At 44.4% G+C, this 21,699-nt stretch overlaps 1 protein-coding gene across 2 annotated transcripts; it reads left to right on the top strand.

Annotated features, from left to right (window-relative positions):
* Positions 1-83: 83 nt before the first annotated feature.
* Positions 84-21,450, top strand: pxnb (paxillin b). Of its 2 annotated transcripts, XM_028578038.1 has the most exons (14): positions 84-286; positions 14,082-14,290; positions 14,772-14,857; positions 15,063-15,202; positions 15,278-15,461; positions 16,105-16,219; positions 16,324-17,622; positions 18,662-18,928; positions 19,056-19,478; positions 19,658-19,819; positions 20,376-20,549; positions 20,643-20,724; positions 20,867-21,015; positions 21,150-21,450. In XM_028578038.1, exons 1-14 carry the CDS (start codon positions 274-276, stop codon positions 21,414-21,416), a joined length of 3,570 nt encoding a protein of 1,189 aa, XP_028433839.1. In that variant the 5' UTR covers positions 84-273; the 3' UTR covers positions 21,417-21,450. The 2 variants fall into 2 exon arrangements, with proteins under 2 accessions (XP_028433839.1, XP_028433840.1); XM_028578039.1 differs by lacking the exons at positions 16,324-17,622; positions 18,662-18,928; positions 19,056-19,478 and having other exon boundaries at positions 103-286.
* Positions 21,451-21,699: the final 249 nt, after the last annotated feature.

The following is a 21,699-nucleotide window of genomic DNA, read 5'->3' as shown; positions in this document are numbered from 1 at the left end:
CCTATCTCCACAGCGCTGCAGCTGGCTGGTGAACGGTGACGCTTTGTGTAATTCCATCTTCTGGCCGCTAGATGTCGGTCATCACTGAGCCTCAATCAGAGCGCGCGCTCTGCTAAAGTACACATGCACATATTGCAGCGCGTTCACGAGCCCAATCCTGACCAACTTCCAGGGCAGCAGTGGTGAAGTTTGGAGAGGAAAATTCAGACTTCGTAAACAGTTGAGAAGCTCACCAAACATAACACTGACGCAGGCCAAAGCCAGGCAGCCACTATGGACGATTTAGGTAAGTTACGAAGTTGTTTATAAAACGCTCTGTTTTCCTACAGCCCTCAGTGAGGAACGAATAGCAGGGTGGAGGAGTTAACGTTACGACGAGATTTAATGTTGAAAAGACAGTTTCTGGGTCACATTAATCTGGAAATGCTAGCTGTTTTCTGACAAATGTTACAGTACTGGGTGGCTGAGTGATTGTGTGGCACATTTTACCCACTTTGATTTATGTAACGTTAAGCATCGTAGTAACTTAGCGGCTGGACATCGTTAACGTTAGCCTTCACCACCACCACCTCCTTTTAAACTCTCCCTCTCTGTAGTTAGTAGCTTTAATGTCTCTGATAATAATAACACGCTATCCTGCACTTTTAAAGAAACTACTTTTTTTTTTTCTTCAATATATATATGCCAGAGGGAGGAGATATTTGGCTGACATTTTGACACCGAGCTTCAACATTACCTCCTCAACTTTTGCCCCCCAGGCTATTCATTCCAGCTTTGAAGTGGCGGAGTCAACAGGCCTCCCCATTTAGACTGCTCCGTACAGCACAATGTGAGCTCAACCCTGGCTTGGCTGGCTTTTAATGCATCTCCAGTCTGATGGAGCAGACTTAACTTAATTGCTCGTGATACTTAATTACTGACCATACAATCTAGCCTTAATACAGGACACAAAGATGCAATTAGGACAAATAGAAAAACTGCAGATTGTACTTTATGTAAACTACTGTATGTGATCACTGATTAGACATGTGGGAGCCATATGTTTAATTTAAAAATAAACCCCCCAAAGGAAACCTCCACATCTCATTTTACTATGGCAATGGTAGTGTGTGTCAACACACCCTTCTACAGGAGGTGAAACCGTAGTAGTAATTGGTAGGTTCCTGACCCAGTGCTACAGAGCAGGTTTTATATGTTAGATTGGTGTAGCTGTGCCAGTTTCAATCTGTGTCCACGTATCATAGACCTTGTTGGGGATTCAAAACCCCTCATGCTCTGCCCTGTGTTTTATTGATTAATTATTGTACATTGACATTTAGAGTTGCAAATCATGTGGTGAAAAGGTATAAACTAACTTTTGTGTCTACCCGCAAGTACAAAATTCACTGCAATTCACTAAACAGTCAGAATTTTAAAATGTAAGAGGACCCATATTCATGTTTGGTTATTTGCCAAAATTGCTGTTGGAATAGATACTTTCCCCCAAGAATATTACTATTCAAATAAGTGTTCATTTTACATAAACTTACTGCTGATGCTAAAGTCAGTTTGCCATGATATCTTATGTGTTTTAGAGGCATTGACATTTGCTTAGAATTCTAAGTTAGGGCTGTGACTAACTCGTTATCATTAAGTTGAATTATTTTGCTCTATAAAACGTTTAGTCTACAAAAAAAATCTGAAAATAGTGAAAAATGCCCATCACAAATTGTGAAACCCCAAAGTGACGTCTTCAAATAGCTAGTTTTGCACAACTAATGGTTGAATACACAAAGATATTTAACTCGCAGTGATAAAGTATATTCTGACAAAAAAGCATTATAGAACATATTCAACATTTGAGTGACAGTTAATTTCTGACAATTTTTCTTACACAATCGATGATCAAAATTGTTGATTATTTTTCTGTAAATCGATGAATCAACTAATCTTTCAGCATACTGCCTTTTATCTGCCCTATATCCAGTACTAATAATGACAATCAGTGACTGACTATGTGTATCTCCATGCAGTCTATCCGCTCCGTCTATTTTTTGTGCCTCATTAACCAGTCACCTCTTCAGTTCATTGGTCCTTGACCTTTTGCACTGAACCTCTGAACTTCTAACTCTGGTTGTTATAGGGTTTACCAGCTGGTCAGTTTGCTATATTTGCTTATTCTGAATAAATCGTGTATTAAGCCTCTGCCGGTTATCTGTAGGGATGCTCCCATCGTAGGCATTTAGCGAATTGTTTAAGTGGAGAGACGATGGGCCGTAGTTTGGCCCCGATCTAAGAATGCCTCCAGGGCACATTAGATGCTCTGGCTGCCATGTGCCACTGAAAGGCTTGATTGTTGTTTAAGAGGGAGCCTGCAGTCTCACTGAAGCAGCGTGGACTGCAGGCTGAAGGAGGGGGCGAGGCTGCTGTGGAATGTCGAACATCACTCTGTGTCAGGGGTCCAAGGCCAAATACTCTCTGGGTCATGACTCACCTCCTACCACTACTCTCAGCCCCGTACGTGCTGCCACCAGAGGGAGGGAGTCTCAGTCCTCGAAATGGGTTTTCTGGTAATTGCAGACGCTTATAGATTGTTAAAAGAAGGTCTTGAGCTTTAAGGTCTGGTTGGTAGCCTGACGATCACAGAACCGTCAAGGTAAATTGCTTACTGTTACGATTTAAACATTTTATTTTTTTTGTCCACATCATGTGGCAAACCCCTCGCATATCCTCCCTAAATATGCAATGACCACGACCAATTTTTTTAATGTTTGTAAATACTTAAAGACTGTGGTTTGCTGTACTTCCAGTAAGCCCCCAGCTAACAAGTCCCCACAGGCCCTTGTCTTGAGGCCCATATATGACTGACAGGTCTACATGGAGCTGTTTGGAAACCTGATCAGACTCCACTCTTTCCGTCTTCTTCTTCTTGTGTATATTGATCTGCCCACGTTGCTAAACACTCGAGGAAGGGAATTCCCTCAGCATAGTGCGAGCACTCTTCCAGTCTGTCCTTTTTGAGTCAGAAGTTTCCACAGGTTTGCTCTGATCAGTCTTTTACAGTCCAGACCAGGTGGCAGCCAGGCCGAGCCCCACTGTCATTACTGATGTCTTCAATGGGGGACCAGTCCTCACCCAGATATGTCCTTTTAGACCACATGTGACACACTGTCCTTTGGCCCGTCCTGCTTCTGTGTTTCATGATTGTGGAGTGTGAAGCTAAGCTTCGCTCTCTGTGAATTCCTCAGGATTGCGTGAGATTCAGGCAGACTGACCTCGCTAGGCTGAGGAGGCCCTGCTCTATGTCTGCAGGTTAACGGTGAAGAAATTGGATTGGTACAGCATTATGCTGGAGGGTCATCATGACTAAAGTGAAAATAACCCATGCATGATAGACTTTTCTTTTGGTTGTAAATTCCCACTAAAATTGGCTGTTTGTGGATTACCAATAAATCAAATCAAGGGCTGGATTACTGACACGGCAAAGTGGCCAAGGGCCCCCCACAAAACCCAGGTTCACTGCGTGGCCATTTGATTCATTTAATGCACGATCATCTTGCAGAGGGGCTCATTTAAAAATATGGTTTTAGTACCTTCAATATTTTAGTTGATTTTATACTTACATAGTGCATTTTCTTGTGTCATTTTGTGTTAAACACAACAACGCGGTTTAGTCAGCATCAGTATATTTATTTGAGACACTGGGCGAGTCTTGCTTGTTTCATACAACACCGGAAAGATGTTGTTAACACTTAATATCACGCTGTGTCCTAAACAGACGAGAATGTAGCTAGTAACAGTCACACTAACAGTCACACTTGCTGACTTTGTAACGCCAACATGCAGAAACAGTTATCGTACTGTATGTAAATCAGGTCATGTAAGCTGCTAACGAAAAACTTCTTATCTTTTTTTTACTTTCAGTTGAGCAACTAAAACACTGAAGAGGAACCAGACAGAATTGTGTGCGATTGTGTGTGATAGCCCATGAACATAGTCATTGTTTATTCCTGTAATCGCCTGATAAGAAAAACAGGTACTGTTTATCGCTTAAATGCAGACAGGCTTCAAAACAATGTGAGACACTCGGCTCTGTTTTGAACGCACTGAGGCCCCATGTGTATACATGAGGTAGCTATGTGGGCCGAAAAAGACAGAAGCACCTACTGAACATGCATTTTGTAAACACACAGCAGCCTAGTTAGATTTCCTGTAATAGTTAATAGTTGATTGCCCTTCAGAGGAAGGCCTTATTCTCCTGGCAAGAGTAAAAGTTGGCTGTTGTAGAAGCAGCGTGGTCTTAAATGTTTACAGCGTTTGCACAGCATACCAAAAGATCTTAGGAGGTCTTAAGTGCTTTCTGTGTCCCGGTGTGTGGGCGGCACAGAGTTAGTGTTACCAGACTAGCTTTCATCACCCTATGAGAGCTGCAAGGTTAGTGCATACCGCCTCTAACCAGTGGGCTCGCCTGCTCCGCTACAGGGACGCTCCTGACTGTAAATCAGCCTTGTTCCCGAGCTCCACACCCATCCTGTTCTGGATCTGGGGAAGAGAGAGCTACATGGCTGACCTCATCGCATAGGCAACAGACCCTGCCCCACATCCTGAGGAAACAGAGGAGAAAAACAATGAGCAGAGTCAGTGCTGGAGGCCAGCAAGCACTAGTAGAGTGGGCAGCTGTGGGCCTCCAGTGTGTACATCGGCTGCCAGAACAGTGTTTTCCCTATTAAATGCTGTTGTACCACATTGGTGCTTCGCAGTCACAGCGTCTTTCACTCTCTCTTCCTCTTTTCATGCTATTTCCCCACCTTCCCTGTTCCTTGGCCTTGTAACTTGGCTCAGAGAGCAGTGCTGATTATTTTCTGGGTCTGGGTAATGTAGTTGGAATCCGAGTCCCTGCTGGATTCTTGGAGCATTGCTCAAGCTGGGGACACCCGAGGGCATGTTTGAAGACGGTGGGGGGCTTGATGTCTGTAAACAGGGCAGGAAATCTCATTTTTATTTTTCTAAATAAAATTCTGCTGTTTATACAGTTTTAATATTGTACCCTTAATATACACTTTTCTCCTCATGTCTTGCCATTAAGGCTTGTATCGAACCGCAATGCTTTATTGGTAATAACTGAAAAGTGTTCGTAGTGCTGAGAATTTGAAAAACTGTAAAGTACCAAAAGCCAGCATTAAAAGCTTGCTCAGCGTTTTGGTATCCGAATCTCACTAAGGTAACTAACTAACAAAGGCATCTAATTGGCTCTAGTTTAGAAAATGGTACCAGAGATGATGAGTTGATGATTTAATTGATCATCACAAGAATCTGATTAATAATTAAAGTCATTTTTTTAAAAGCAAACATTCTTTGGTCCCAGCTTCTCAATTGTTAATATTTGCTTGTTTTCTTAGTCTTAAGATATTAAATATCTTTGGGTTTTGGAATGTTGGTCGGACAAACATGCAATTTGAATATGTCAACTTTGGCTTCAGGAAAGTGTGTTGTGCACATTCTACTATATTCTGCCATTCTAAGGACCAAATACAGTCGGGGAAAATAATCAACAGGTTGGTCGATAATGACAATAATTCTTTGTTGCAGCCCTATTTGTTACCAGCCTGAGTGGGTGGCGTAGGCTGACTTCATTCACTGTTTAAATCCATCAGGATTTTGCTGATGGCTGTTTAACGTACTACTCTTCTATAGGATGGCTACTGGTTTGGAGCATGGCTTGGTGTTTTCAGTCAGTGTTTGAAAGACAAGACGGCCTTTCTTTAAAGGCGCTGACACGCCAACCCGATTATCGGCCGCCAGACAGTCTGGCGAGGTCAGTGACTCGAGTCTGCGCGGTGTGTTCGGTGCCGTTGTCAGTCAGAGGAGCCGTCGGCCTTCATTTGGGCTGATTTGACTTTGATTGGTGGAGCGCTAACCCGGAAATGACAAGAGGGATGAGCGTGACTTATGCTGCGTTCAGAGGTGGGAAACTCAGGCTGATGTTTGATGTAGGCGACTTTGGTTCACTGAACATATTTCTATGACAATAAACTGTTTATTGTGGACAAATGCCTATGCCAAGAAACATACACAGACATAACATCTTTCTAATTATTCCTAAATAGGCCCATGTATAAAAAAAAACAACACATTATCCGTGTCCTTTCCCGTTGGTTGTCCTGCAGATAACACAAACACCTGTCCATGTGCTGTTTGTATGCTTGCATAAGAAAACAGCAGCAAATCTTATTTGTAATTGTGGCCTCCATGTTTTCACACACCTGATGCTCTAGGCTACAGCCAACAGTTGGTGGCAGTCATACAACAAGTTGTTATGCCAAACGCCAATATAACAGAAGAAGAAGAACACTCATCCCGACCATGTGAACGCTAGCAGTCGGAAAAACAACGTAATCACGGGGGCGGTCCCTGTTATTCCCAGGTGGCATGAACACAGCCTCTCGAAATCTGACGAAAATCTTTTAAACTGACCTTTGTCGATCTGAAATGAAGACGGATTCAGCAACTGCACTATTTCTCGCTTGAAATGTTTTCAGAAACACGTTTTGTGAACTATCTTTGTAAAATATGAGATCGTATTCCGAACGAAGCCGCCATTGTGCCCGGTTGTAAAATCCGGGAGCAGCCAGACCCATGTGACGCGTTTGTCCAATCAGCTGCCGGTTTTCATTTTTTTGGGCGACATTACAGCAATACAATACGGCGCCTGCTGTTATGGAGACGTATTACGTCTCGCGCACGCGCAGAATGCTTCGGTGTGTTCCGAGGCACTTTTTTGACCAACTCGGGGAGCCGACTGATCAGTCCGACTGGCTTTTCTGCCGAAGGTCGGCCGTCGGGTTGGTGTGTCAGAGCCTTAAGGGTCTTCCTCATCCTACCCAATACACTCTTTAATACACAAAAGCCTACTCACTGGCATGCAGTCTTCACACATGCATCGCCAGAATGTGTCTCCAGTGACTGGGGTGTTACATCAGTCTTTAGACTTTCCCCTGTCATCTGATTTACTGGTCTGTGGAGAAGTGCTTTTATTTTGGTCCAGCGTTCTCTCAAGGGGCGTGTCATCTCTCGGATATGGGGCTGCTTGGCAAAGTATTTTTAGGTATGTTTATTTTGAAGTAATCACCCTAAGATGCTTCTGTCTTTCGGATGGTACACTATTACACTCATTCATCCTTTGTCTGTATGGGCCTGTGTGTCCTACTGTAAAAACGGGTGGCCATCTGTAAACTGTAAGGCTTAACATTTATTTGAAAATGTCTCTCTTGGTCCATCATTTAATCTGTTTGCTGTTGGTCCATCCTCATTCACTCTCATTCTCTGTTTGTCTGTCCCTGGATTCTCCCCCTGCCTCCACTGCCTGTCTCACTGGCATGTCACCCTCCACCCCCTCTCCATGGCCCCTGTCTGTCTTGTTTGATATAAATATCGTGTTGGGGTGGCCTGATGGGGTAGAGTTTCGGTGTGGGGCTGTGGCCAGTTCTGCTCTTTTGCTCCCTGGCTATAAACAGGTGAGCTGTGGACCCTGGTAGGCGATCACCATTGCCCACATGTTAATAGAAAAGATTAAACAGCCCTGGTTACCCCCCCCCCCCCCTCCTTCCTGCCTGCACTGTACACCACACTCTGTGGGAAATGGGCAGTAAAAACATTGACATCTCCCTTATCCTGGAATTCAAAGCATGCTGTAGTTAGTGGAATGGGTCTTGTAATTGTCAACACATTATTTTCATTTCATGGACTGACAGATGGGGTTTTGTATTCGAGCACATTCCTCACCGGTTCTCTACCTAAAATCCTGCGGTATTGGAGGAATGTGTGTTGTGCTTAAGTGGGTTTTATTACAAGGCATCATTTTGTTTCCAGTTAGGACAGGTTGCATGTTATATGATGTTTCCCTGGATTAGACTGTACCTGTCCCAGAGCCACCTTCCCCGTGTCCCCCGCCGGATTGCTTTCTTTCACAGAAGCGGACAGAGGAATGTGTGGAATTCCCCATGCACCTTCGCTCCCATCTGATAAACACAGCAGGACTGTGGCAGGGCCTTGGATTGGGGGGTTTGCAAAGGCAGGACTGTACGTGTACCCACTGCCACAAGAATGTGTACACTATCCACTACTTGAGAGTTGTTTGTTGAACGTAATGAAGATTAGTTACCACAGTGTGGCCACAGATGGTTCCCCCTGACAGAGTGAGCCTCTGTAATATGACTGACGTTTGATGAATTCATCTTGCATTATTAGTCCCAGTCATATCCTTTTTGATGACAGCTTTATTCCTCCAGACCTTGCACAATGGACCATTGAGTCAGGATGCTGTTAGAGCAGAATTGGACTTTGTCCATTGTGGCTACTACCCCCTGTCTGAAATGGAAAAGATTAGCCTTTTACTTGGCTTACAGTGCACGTTTGCATTCTTAATGCTTCTAACTCTTCATGGACCAGAGTTGTCTGAGACTGACGAAGGCTTGTTGTACGTCCTCATGCCATGCCGACTCAATGCTGCCCTCTTCAGGGGGTAATGAGGGACGCAAGACAATTTCAGTAGCATCTTTATCTTAATCTTTATGCTTTTATGACCTGCATTAAATCAAATAAATCACATTGTAGTAGAAAGCTGCAAAAGGATGTGACTGGGACATTTTGGATTTATAAATGATACTTTTCTGACGCTAAATTTAAACAGGTCTGACTGTGCTACAGGTCTTTTCAAATGTCCTGTTTTGATCTTTATTTATCCTGATATAGAAATAGCTGAATTTATGCCGGTGCATCTCCCACTGTGGTTATAGTTCCATCCATATTAGGGCTGCAACTAACAATCATTTTTATTATCGACAAATCTGCTGATTTATGTTCTCTTCTATTTTAATGTTTTAAAAAAAAACGGGGGGGGAATCACACATTTTTCACAATTTCCTAAAGCTCAACATGATACTTAAAATCACTTGTTTTGTCCCAACATCTGTCTAAAACCCAAAGATATTTAGTTTACTATCATATAAGTGTAACAACCCCTGATCCGCATTCAAGTCAGGGACCCTGAGAATGAAGGGCTGAAAGCAACACAGACAACACCACTTCTCACTGGGACTGTCTAATTTTGGAACATAGTGTAGCTGTGTTTCCCAGCAAAGGAGTAAATACTGGCGTAATGAGGACTGGGTATCGGAAAGAAATAACCCAGTACCAAGTGGTATCGAAACAAGCAATACCTGCATTTGATTATTTATTTATTTTTTGAGATTTTGAAAAAAAAAAAAAAAAAAGATCATTTGTAATGTTTTGCTTGCAGCCAATCACTGCAAGCGTCTTCTTTTTAAACTTACTTTTTTTTAAATTTTGAGCCTACATACACACAGCACATACATTAGGAACGCACATTAGGAGACACACAGTTTCAGTTCTAACATATAATCTTGCCCTCACCTCCTATCTTCAAATATTCCGTCCTTCTTAAAAGGAGGGAATATGAGCAACATGTAGCAATGAGTATACCTTTGCTGCCAACAGTAACTGCAATAGGTGTAACAATACAACTAAAGTGGAAGAAGAGGAAAAAAAGAAGTGATATTATCTGGGAGTATACCCAGTATGTACACTGCTGGATCCAAATTAAAGTCAATACCCAAACACATGTTTTATTTCCTTTTTGGATACTCTTCCCAAAATCTAAAATCATTGGGCAATCCCAAAATATATGTGTAAAGTCCCCCACCAAGCTGCAACCCCTCCAACATCTCTCAGAAGTATTACTGTACTTTGAGGTAATGGCTGGAGTGTTAAAATACCTCATTTTGATCTTTCAATCAAACTCCCCTCCATGTTGGGCTTACCTTGTGTCGCGTTCTTGTGTTTTAATGCAACACGTGATTGACCGACTAGCGCAGCAGCTACAAGACAGACTGTATGTCCGTGGTGTGGTGAAGTCGAGCGCTGTGTGTTTGATGGAGTTGGCAGTGTAGCGTGTAGAGAATGCCACCAGTTAAGTGGCTACACTAGTACGCGCCTGTGGCGTCTGATTAAAATATAAATCCAGAAGGATTATTTCAAATGAAGTACTTCATTGGTATCGGTATAACTTTAAGGGTACTGGTATCGTCATTTAAAAAAAATGATACCCAGCCCAAGGCATACTGCATTAGACATTTATAGTTTAAACAATGAATCTGACTGTGCTGATGTCCTCTGAGGAGAGCTACTCTAAGAGTTGGCGGGCCTGTGCCTGAGTCACAGATGTGTAGTATCAGCATGTGGGAGGGAGGGGGGAGTAATGACTGCAGAGACACTTTTATAGTACAAGTTTCAAAAACTTGGCTGTCTACAAGTGTTCTGGAAGACTTCAGGCAGTAGAGCTGTCCTCTCTGTCAAGGCCACGAAGAGCGTCCTAGGAATACATTACCATAATTAGTTCGTCTCCATTTGACAGCTTTTTAAGATGCAAAAGAAATGGTAATCTAAATCCTACACTGTATTTTATATGACCCACCTTTGTCCCAAAACCAGCTGTGGTATTTTTCTATGCGGAGGGCGGCTTTGTTTTACGAGTGACAAAGTCAACTTCAGTAAGACCTTGTTCCGCATGTCAGCACCAGGTGCAGATTATTTTGAGCTGGTCGTGATATTTCAGCACATTTGCACAGACGTGGGCTACTCGCTGAGCTTACCGCCTTTAAATAGGCTAGTGCTCCCATGTGGTTTATGTCAAACTTCATGACTTTAACATTTAGCTTCTGGCCAGGATCTCCTTTTGGACTTACGTCTGATGAAGTGTGGGGGCAGTCAGAGACGAGTGAGCGTCTCCAGTTTGTCACGCTTTTCTTGCTAACTTATCCCAGCTCATCGGAGTTGAACAGACACACTGAAGTCACATGTTTAAGACACATAATTCTGATCTATGTACAGTTAGTTAAGTCAATTTGTAAATGCAGATTTGAGGGGGGGAGAATGCACAAAATATTAGGTAGAAACCAATGTTTGTAATTAAGATAAGGGCGCACTGAAAGGACTCCCTTATTGAAAGGAGACCCTCCCCTCAAACCACTCACCCCATAGACTGGCAACAGGTTATCACTCCTTGTTGCTCACACTATCTTTCTCTGTACTTGTGTCTGCTTCGCACACATGACAAATACACACACATAATATCCTGCTTGGAAGATATTACAAATAGAGCATTTGGAACCAATAATGTGAGTACAGATACTGGCTTATTAACTATTTTAAAAGTTAAATTTTTGAATTCTGGATGATTACTGGGAACTGCTTTATTATTCCATTTTAAGATTGCATTGGGAACGCTTTGTTGTTAGGACAAAGATATCCAGTCTATTCCAAGCCTGAGACGGGACCTAATTTCTTTTATATTTTATTTTTTAAATATATATTCTGTGTACATGTTTCTTTTTTTTTATGGTCACTTGATTGTGTATGGTATGAAGGCAGTGTTCCATTTTTACTAGATGAGTATTCATTGGTGTGCAGTTAGACTTGATCGAAGTCTCGGTGTACTACTCAGCTTCAGCTTTTAAGTTTTAAGTAAAATATTTACTTTTCTGCTGATTTACAGTAGGATTAACGTAACTTTGTGTGAAAGAATTGTGGAGTATTTGGATGTAGTAGGATGATTCAGATTACAAAAAAATGGCTACAAGTAATCCATCATCACTAATGTCCGTCTTCTGTTTTTTTGTTACTAAATATTTTTCAAAACATCAAGAATTATATTTATGTTCTTTGCAGACTTATATCGTTTCTTGAACTGACTCCTAGTCAGGACAGTAAATTAACAGTTTTTATACAGACAGATTTAAATTTAGAGAGACACTTTTTCCTTAGGTAGATTGTATTTTTAGAAGCCGGACGGTTTTTGACCCTGCTTCTCGGGTGTTAGGAGTTTAAAAGTGCAGTGATTCCTTGAAACAGCCCGTAACCATTCCAAGCCTCTGTAGTGTCACAGTGTGCAGCCGGTGTTTGCGGTCTATTCTGGACAGGCTGAGGATGGATGGATTGTGTGATGTAAGAGTCTATTTTGCTCCTGCGTTCCAGTGAACACTGTACCCCCTCAACCCTGGACCGGATTCAGAAACACTTTCTGTCTCTCTGCTTCTTTGTTCTTCTCAGTCTGTCTTGTTAAGTTCGCACCGATTCCCATAAAATGGAGGCTAATCAAGGAGGCACATTACGCACAGAGGTATAAGACTGAAAAGAACAACTGAAATGACTAGCGATAGACCGATTTTATCAGCTGGGCCGATAAATCGGGCCGATATTTGCGTTTTTACGTGTATCGGCATCGGCTGATACGCGGCTGTTGCGTTCGCCGATTAAATTATAAATCAAGCACTTTATTTCAATGGCTACTTTTCAGGTTTATTGTTTTCTTAAATTATTTCAATGTGTTGACAAAGGACATTTTGTGATGACCTGATTATATTGTCTTATAGTATGTCAGCAAGCAATGCATCATCAAGGCTGTGTTGTAGATGTTGATAAAAGCCTTTTACCCTTGCACAGTTAACCATGTGCATTGCCCCCATCCGTATACTGCACATTGCACAGATAATTTGGGTGATATGAATGTGAGATGATTGCAGGAGCGAGACTGATCTGTGTTTTTGTTTATTATTTTTAAAGAAATGGCAGAGCAGATTCCGAGAACAAATCCAGTGTGGCAGGGTTTACATTTGTATGATGTAAATTGAGCGAGCAAAAGCAGTATCTGCTCCAAGTATCGGCTCAAGAAAATCGGCAGCCTGTATCGGTCATCGGCTAAGGCTGATGGAAAAAAAAAACATCGGTATCGGCACTACAAAATCCATATCGGTCGATATGGAAATAGAAATGACAGATCAAGCTCGTAGACAGTAGCGCTGGGCGATATAGAGGAAAATCAAATGTCACGATATTTTTGACCAAATACCTAGATCTCGATATTGCGACGATATTGTATGATTGACTATAGGTGCTTTAACAAAATGTTATTTACACAATTTATAGATTTTTGATAATCTCCAGAAATTATTTAATGACTTAGTGGGTAAAGGTAAATTATAGAACAGTCTGGTAAGTTCAGAAAATGACATCACTTTACTGTAATGCAGCCTCTAAAAACCAGGAAAAGACAACACTTACCATATTACGATATCCAAAATCTAAGACGATATTTAGTCTCATATCACGATATCATATATATATATGACATATAATTGTCATTGTCATCATTGTCAGCAGGGTTGTATTTCTAGTGGGGACTGATGGTAAGTATGTCGGGGATATTTTATAAAGGCCTAATGGGTTTAGGTATACAGTTGGGCTCAGCGAGGTATGGTTCCGTGCTGTGATGGTGACAGGGCCTAACCTTTCCGTTGAATGATCTGTGCTGGGGAGAAAAGCTTTTTTTGGTGACAGGTTGGAATGAGAGACCGACTCAGACTCGCTGCCATTGTGTTTTGATAGCCTGACACCCCAGTCAGCAGTTGCCTTAGAGCACCCAACCACCCCAGTAAAGAATGAATTGGTCTCCAGCCCAACCAAGTTTCACACAGTTCAGGAATTTGTCTCTGACCTGTTGGCTTTACAAAATAAGATTATTTAAAGTGCTCATATTATGCTGTTTGCCTTTTTCCTTTTCCTTTTTAGATATCTTTTTTTTTTTTTTTTTTTTGCACGTTATAGGTTTACAAAGTGAAAAAGCCCAAAGTCCACCCCAAAGGGACTTACCATCTCCAAAAGAAAACACTGTTCACAAACTGCTCCAAACAGCTCTGTTGTAGTCCAGCCTTTACTTCAGAGACGAATGTGCGTCACTTTGTAACACATGTTATAATGCTCACCTAGCTGCTAGCGTGGCACGCCCTTATGCTCTGCTTCTGACTGGCTAGTAGTCCTTACCTAGCTACTGCGCATGTGCGACTCCCAACAAAGATGGAACAGAAGTGAGATGCCTCACTCTGTAGCTAAAACAGAGAGCACAAAGATTGTTTTTATTTATTATATAGTATGCTTATTTATTTTTTTGGTAGGTACAAGATTTCCTTTTAGTTTTAGGTGCACCTTGCAACAAAAATGCAATCAAACTTTACCAACAAATTTTTCAGACGCGTTGCTGGCGGACCTGGAATCTACTACGTCCCACATCTCAAAGCGACCGGTGTTCTTGCCGGAGGAGACCCCCTACTCCATCCCCACCGGAGGACACTCCTACCAGGATGTGTCGGCTCCACCTCCAGTCCCTCCTCCACCCTCAGCCGAGGCTCTGAACGGGTCACTGATAGACCAGCCGGACTCCCTCCACTCCTCTCAGCAGGTGAGTCTCTGTAGTGTGACCGTGCATAACTCACAAGCTAATGTTTGATGAAGCCATTCGGCAAACAGGTATGTCACAAAGTGCTTAAGAAGAAGCATGAAGTCAGGGTACAAAATTAACTTTCTGTCCACCAGCCAAATGGCTAGTGAATGTTCAAATTCTACCAGCCACTCAATAGATTTGTTTGGCTTGTGTGTTTGTTTGGCTGGTGGGTGGTGCTTATTTCGAACCCTGCATGAAGTACAAGGAAGTGACACAGCACAAATTTAGATTTGGTAGATGTACTAAAAGAGCGTTTATCATATTTTTTCTGTGTGCTTTTGATTACAATCTCCGATATCGGATTAATGAGAAAAGAAATATGAGCAGGAATGTTTAGTCCTAACAGTTAACAGGGTCCAGATGGCTGTCAGATTGAAAGCCAAAAATTAAAGTTGAGCACAGGTTTCCTCAGCATGTCTGACTGATGTGTCCTCTGCAGTCGTTAGGTTCCGCACAGAAGAGCTCATGGTCCAGGGACAGTAGCAGCTCCCCGTTGTCCCACATCGAAGAGGACCACGTCTACAGGTGTGTGTGTGTGTGTGTGTGTGTGTGTGTGTGTGTGTGTGTGTGTGTGTGTGTGTGTGTGTGTGTGTGTGTGTGTGTGTGTGTGTGTGTGTGTGTGTGTGTGTGTGTGTGTGTGTGTGTGTGTGTGTGTGTGTGTGTGAGACATTGAGCGTATCATCCGTCATTTTCTTTTACCTGTGGTTGTCTCTGTCTGTCTCCTCTTCAGTTTTCCAAACAAATCAAAGTCATCAGAATCGTCCACAGCAGCCATGACCTCCGCCATGGGCAGTAACCTCTCGGAGCTCGACAAGCTGCTGCAGGAACTCAACGCGGTGCAACAGAGCTCCCCGTCATTCCCCACCACAGGTACACACAAAGCCCTCAGCCTTATCAGTTCTGTTTGTGTTGAGCAGAGTCAGCTGAACTGTTGTGTGTCCACAGAGGAGGCCGCTCCACCCTTACCCTCCTGCAGCATCACCCACTACGAGAACGGCGGCTCCCCTGACATTATGGTGAGCCCCTCCCCTCAGGAGAAACCCAAGAGGAACGGAACGAGGCTGGACGAGGCCCGACCCACCGTGGAGAGTCTGCTGGACGAGCTGGAGGGCTCAGTGCCTTCACCCAGGTACACGCAGTCTGTCCACTCCAGCTGCTCTGCTAACTTGGCATATATGGGTGCCCGGATAGCTCGCTTGGTGGAGCGGGCGCCCAAGTGTAGAGGTTTGCTCCTCCACGCAGCGGGCCCGGGTTCGACTCCGACCTGCAGCCCTTTGCTGCATGTCTCCCCTTTCATGTCTTCAGCTGTCCTGTCAAATAAAGGCCTAAAATGCCCAAAAAATTATCTTTAACTTGGCATACATTTGCAGTGTTTTCCCTAGGTTTGTGAAAGGCTTAGGTGCATGTATTTGGCGGGAGGTTTACGTTTTTCAATAAAAAAAAAAAAAAAAAGGGCAATTTCACATATCTGTGTCTAAAATGAAAAAGCTACAGAAGATAATAAATAACACTGAAAGAATTAAAAGTTGCTAATTATACCATGCTCTGAACCAACTAAAATCATTAGATCTGTCATTTATTCGGTTTAGGTGGTGCACAAAACAGCTTGGGTGCTGCACCTAAGCCTTACAATGGTAGTGAAACCCCTGAAAAAGATGAAACCGTTAGAGGTGGTCTTGCAGTGAGAAAATTAGGCAATAGATATTTTGAGTTCTGCTAGGCTTCAGTGTTTGCATTTAATTTCAAATCGTATTACACCTTGTATTTTCCAGCTCCTCCGCTCGCCACAGCGATTTGGACTCGCCTTCTCAGCAGCAAGCCAGAATTTCAGCTTCCTGTGCCACCAGAGAGCTGGACGAGCTGATGGCCTCTTTGTCTGACTTCAAGGTACAACGCAGCATGCTCAACAAAACGCACACTTCTCCTGCCATATTCCTGATGATTTCTCTGTCCTCTTCCTCTGATCTTGCCTATGCTTCTCTGTCCTCTAGCCCAGTTCTTTGGGCTCTATGCTGGAGCCAGCAGGAGCGTCTTCCAGCTCTCCTCATCCTCCAGCCTCTTCCTCCATCACCCCAGTGGCTTCCCCTTTCCTCTGTCTGTCCCACCCGTCTGCCCGTGCCTCTCCTCTTTTCTCTTTGCCTGCTGGTCTAGAGCTGCACATAGACGAGGATGGAGGAGACTGTGGCATGCCGATGCCCCGCGCGAACCGTCTCTGTCCCCACAGTCCTACATCCTCCCTATCTGCCGCCAGTGACCTGGACCTGGACTCTGTCGTTGATGTCTCCGCCACCATGCTGTCATCCCAAACCAAGTCTCTGCTAGTCCTCTCTCATGCCGCTTCCTCTAACTCCAGCCTCATGAGAAATAGCCCGAGTCCTTCCAACACCACCACCACCCCGTCACTTACCTCAGTTAACACCATCCTGGATCACAAGTCCCCGAGTCCATCTGTAGAACGGGTCTCGCCCTCAAACGCTGTCGGTAAATTCCCCTGCGCTCCTGAGACTACGAGCACGGGGTCCGCTTCTTTTCATGACCTCGTTTTGCATTTCTCCTCTCCACCTCCTTCTAAAAACCTCACCCCTCCTCTCTCGGCTCCGAAGACTCCTTCGCCCGTCCCCGTTGCTGCCTCTATATCTCCGCCTTCTGCACACGCTTCCTCAAAAACCACCTCACCATCTCCGGTCTCGCCATTGATGGTCCCCTCTCCGCCGGCCTTCGCTAGCCCCAGCAGACAGCTGTTGGAGTCGGCCCCTAGGGATCCAGCCCGGGGAGCCAGCCCCTTCACTGTGCAGCAAACCCCCGCGGTGGAGCCCTCCCTGGACGAGGCACTAGACAAGCTGCTAGCCATGAGTTTCGCGCAGAATCACTCCGAAGCACACATGGAGGAACCCCAGGCGACGATGGAGGCCCAGTGTCTAGGCAGAGGGATGCCGGAGGTGCACGAGGAGCTCATCCTGCCTATGGACAGAAACAGTGTGCAGCCGGACACTTTCACCAGCACCACCAACACCATCACAGACGACTCGGTGGACGGAGGCACTGACGGGAATGGAGATCTGGACTGGGCTGACGAGGAGCTGTCCATGTCCTTCCACGACGGGCTGGACGGCACCATGACGCCTTACACCGAGAGGCCGTACACAGATGGCAGCATGACCCCGCTGACAGAGGCCAGCTGGATGGATGAGTCCATGACTCCGTCTTCATGCCCCGGGACCCCTGACGTTGCCCTGGACCTGCCCCTGCTGCAGACGCCCACCATGGACAGAGTCTCTGCTTCCGGACATGTACGCATCTGCACTCCCGTTTGACGACATGTGCTTGTTTTGCTCACATGGTTTTGTTCTTGCTTAAGAGACTGACGCTTCTACAGTGGCTGGCGTCTGCTTTGAGGGTCGTCACTAGCATCGTTTACGCACCGTTTAACATCTTAGCACAGATAAGAGAGGATTTGTTCTGTTAGCATTCAACGTTATCACTCACATCTTGGTTAGCACTATCAAGTAGGGCTGAAACAATCCGACAAATAAGTCGATTGACTGACAGTGAATCAACAATATGAAAGTTTGCTGCTTCTCTGTGTTTTACATTATTTTAAATTGCATATCTTTTGGGTTGTAGACTATTGGTCACATAAAACACAGCAGGCTTTCAGTATTTACTCTTCTCATAGTCTACACGGTTAATTGATTTAATCAAGAAAAAGAAAATCTGACAATCACAAGACTGTAGCAGCCCTACTGTCGAGCCTCATGAGGGGTGACAACAAGATGCTCTAATTTGACTGTCCAGTCGAGAATCAGATACCCGTTTAGCTGGGCAGAAACTAGACCGAACAAAAAAAGGGCTCTTGAGCTCTGTGGAAAAAGGAAAAAAAAAGTATTTTTGAAAATACCTCGTCAGAGAAGCTAGTGGAATACAAGGTAGCTGAGAGAGGGAGATGCTCTTTGCTTCGATACTGCACTCAGTACCAGTACTCCGCATGGCACACGTTAACCAAAATCCTCCTTACCTGTTGCACCAGTTTTGTGTGGAGGACCCTAATGCGACCAGCATTGTGAAGTCGCTGTGGTGCATCATGGGTAGGGTTTTTGGATTTTTGAAAAGCACCTGACATTAAGCATGCTGCAAGAAGTGCATGAAGTGTGACTGTGAGCCCACTGACCCCAGCATCCTGGCCTGTCCCTGGTCTAAACATTTTTTTTTAAAATCCCAATGCGTGCGACTCACCTTGCTGCCTCAGAGCTCTGCTGGGACCGCGTCAGCTGGGTGATGCTTGGTGTTGACCACGTGTGATAAGATGCTCACCGTTCTCCCCCCCCTTAGATCAAATCAGTGATTAGGCGCACTAAGGAGACTCCCAATGTGCACCCCATGTTCCGAGATGGTCACCTGCGCAGGAAGATGGGACCCATCATTGTGAACAAGAACACTTCTCAGGACCGCCTCATAGAGGAGCTTCAGGGAAAGTTTGGGATCGGCCGCTCAGAGCGGCGACGTAAACAGCCGGATGATTGGCTGACCGAGGGTGTCATCGTCACGTCCAAACCCCAGCGTTTCCGTCCCGACGGGGCCGGCAGTGAGGTCGACAAGGTTGGCTTCGTTGTGCAGAAAACAGTGTTCCCAAATATATCTTTTCCCAATCAGTTCACCTGCAGTTTTCTACACACTGTGCCCTCTGTGTTCCCTTCCTTCTCTCTGTTTTTCTCTCCTCTTTTAGGTCATTATTCCCCCAGAGTCGCCTGTCCCTGTGAGGAAGGTGCTCCCGCCTGTCTCTCCCCCCGCCCCTCGTTGCCCTCCTATTATAGAAGAACCTAAGCGACTACTACCAGTACGGCAGCCCCCTATCCCTATACCGCCACCGCTCCCTCCCCCTCCCTCTCCCCCTCCACCTCCCTCCCCTCCTCCACAGCCTCGGCACATCCAGGAAACCGCTCCCGCTGCACCTCGGCAGATTATAAAAGCCGCACCTCCACCAGCCCCAATTCAGGAACCTCCTGCCCCCAAGCCAGAGCCCCCTCCTCCTGTTCTGATAACCCCAACCCACCCTCCACCAGTGGAGCCAGTGACACCGCTTGCACCCAAAGTCCTGGTGTCAGTAGGCTGTCAAACAGAGTATGACCCAATCTTCCCTCCAATGCAGGCATGAACCCCTGTCTCTTCTTCCCTTCTTCTTTTTCACACTTTTTCATTTTTTAAAACTCTTTAGTAACCTCAAACTTGAATATTGCATATTGAGTTATTATTATTTATTTGTTTTTGATTACGTTTCTGTGTGTATTAGGCACACCTTCAACTGTTTTCATAATTGAACCATTTCAGATTATGGCCCAAGGGAAGGGCGGCGTTCCCAGTGGGCCTCCGACACAGGTCAACAAGCTGGACAACATGCTCGGGAGCCTGCAGTCGGACCTCAACAAACTGGGGGTGCAGACGGTAGCCAAAGGAGTTTGCGGAGCCTGCTGTAAACCAATTGTGGGACAGGTGAGATGCTTTATTATTTTTTATTTGTAAGATAAAACATTTGTAATTATAAATACCAGAGCCCGACCGATTTATCAGCGTGCCGATATTATCAGCGGATATTAGGCATTTTCCAACTATTTTCTTTTTTTGTTATTGTGTTTTTGTTCAAAGGACTTTAAGTTTCTTATCTTAAGTTTGTATTTTTATAAATTTTATTTATCAGAACTTTAATATATTTTGATGTTCCTCTGTTCCGTTGTGACAATTAAACAAAGTTTATTTTTAAACTGCATTATCATATTATTTTATTGAGGACTCCTAAATAACTATAAATAACTAATGTTAGGGAAATCTGTTTATGTTTTGTTACGCGTTTCTGGATATATTATGATTATTATTATTATTATTATAACAGCCGATATATCTGAATATTGGATTTTTAAATCCCCAAATATTTGTATCGATATTGGCCTTAAAAATCTTTTATCGGTCGGGCTCTAATAAATACACGATCAGTCCACTCATTTTTAGAGTTTGCATACTAAATGCACAACCCACTCTTGTGTTTGCCCAGGTGGTGACTGCCATGGGCCGCACATGGCACCCTGAACACTTTGTGTGCACACACTGTCAGGAGGAGATAGGCTCTAGGAACTTCTTTGAGCGCGAAGGACAGCCGTACTGCGAGATGGATTACCACAACTTGTTCTCCCCACGGTGCTACTACTGCAACGGGCCCATACTGGATGTGAGCCGCTGCATACTGCTTTACGTAACGTGGTCATGTCTGTCAGTAGATTACAGTCAGCCAACCAATGAGTGTTGTCCATTGTCTGTTCAGAAAGTTGTGACGGCGCTGGATAGGACGTGGCATCCTGAACACTTCTTCTGCGCTCAGTGTGGATCCTTCTTTGGCCCGGAGGGTACTGTGATCCGTTGCAATGAATTATTACTATCCACTTTATATGTACAGTACACACATAGTACTATAAACAGTAGTTTCTGTTTGCATTTAGTTGTAATGGATTTAAAGAAAGAAATCTGTTTTCTGTTCCTACCGTGAAGGCTTTCATGAAAAGGATGGAAAAGCCTTTTGCAGGAAGGATTACTTTGACATGTTTGCGCCAAAATGTGGCGGCTGTGCCAGAGCCATCCTGGAGAACTACATCTCGGCGCTGAACAGCCTTTGGCATCCCGAGTGTTTTGTTTGCAGGGTCTGTATCTTGCATTTCTATCGTTCTCGTGTTTTTTTTTTTTTTTTTTGGTTTTTTTTTTTATGCACCTGAGTTTAGCTGGAGTGCATGCATAAGAAGAATAATGGCATCTTCCTTCTTGTCTTTGTTTACAGGAGTGCTTCACCCCGTTTGTGAACGGAAGCTTCTTTGAGCACGATGGGCAGCCCTACTGTGAAGTGCACTACCACGAGCGCCGCGGCTCCCTCTGCTCCGGCTGTCAGAAGCCCATCACGGGACGCTGCATCACCGCCATGTCCAAGAAGTTCCACCCGGAGCATTTTGTCTGTGCCTTCTGCCTGAAACAACTCAACAAAGGCACCTTTAAAGAACAAAACGACAAACCCTACTGCCATGGCTGCTTCGTCAAGCTGTTCAGTTAGGGAGTTAGGGAGTTAGGGGGTTAGGGGGTTAGGGGTTAGGGGTTAGGGGTTAGGGAGTTAGGGGGTTAGGCGGTTAGGGAGTTAGGGGGTTAGGGAGCGCGGTTAACAGTTATGGGTCAAGGCTTAAGAAGTGTCTAAAGCATCTTTAGCACAGGTAGGGTGGGGATGGGGTGAATTGTGTTTGTATCAATATCAAAGAAGGTTGTGTGTTTTTTGATGGTGACATTGAGTGTGTATGGATTAGGTATGTGCATGTGGTTGAAGCAGCATACGGTCCCTTCCA

Source organism: Perca flavescens, chromosome 5, assembly GCF_004354835.1.
Source record: "Perca flavescens isolate YP-PL-M2 chromosome 5, PFLA_1.0, whole genome shotgun sequence".
Classification (NCBI taxonomy): Eukaryota; Metazoa; Chordata; class Actinopteri; order Perciformes; family Percidae; genus Perca; species Perca flavescens.
The sequence above is the reverse complement of the archived record's forward strand: the minus strand, read 5'-3'. Positions and strand labels throughout refer to the sequence as shown.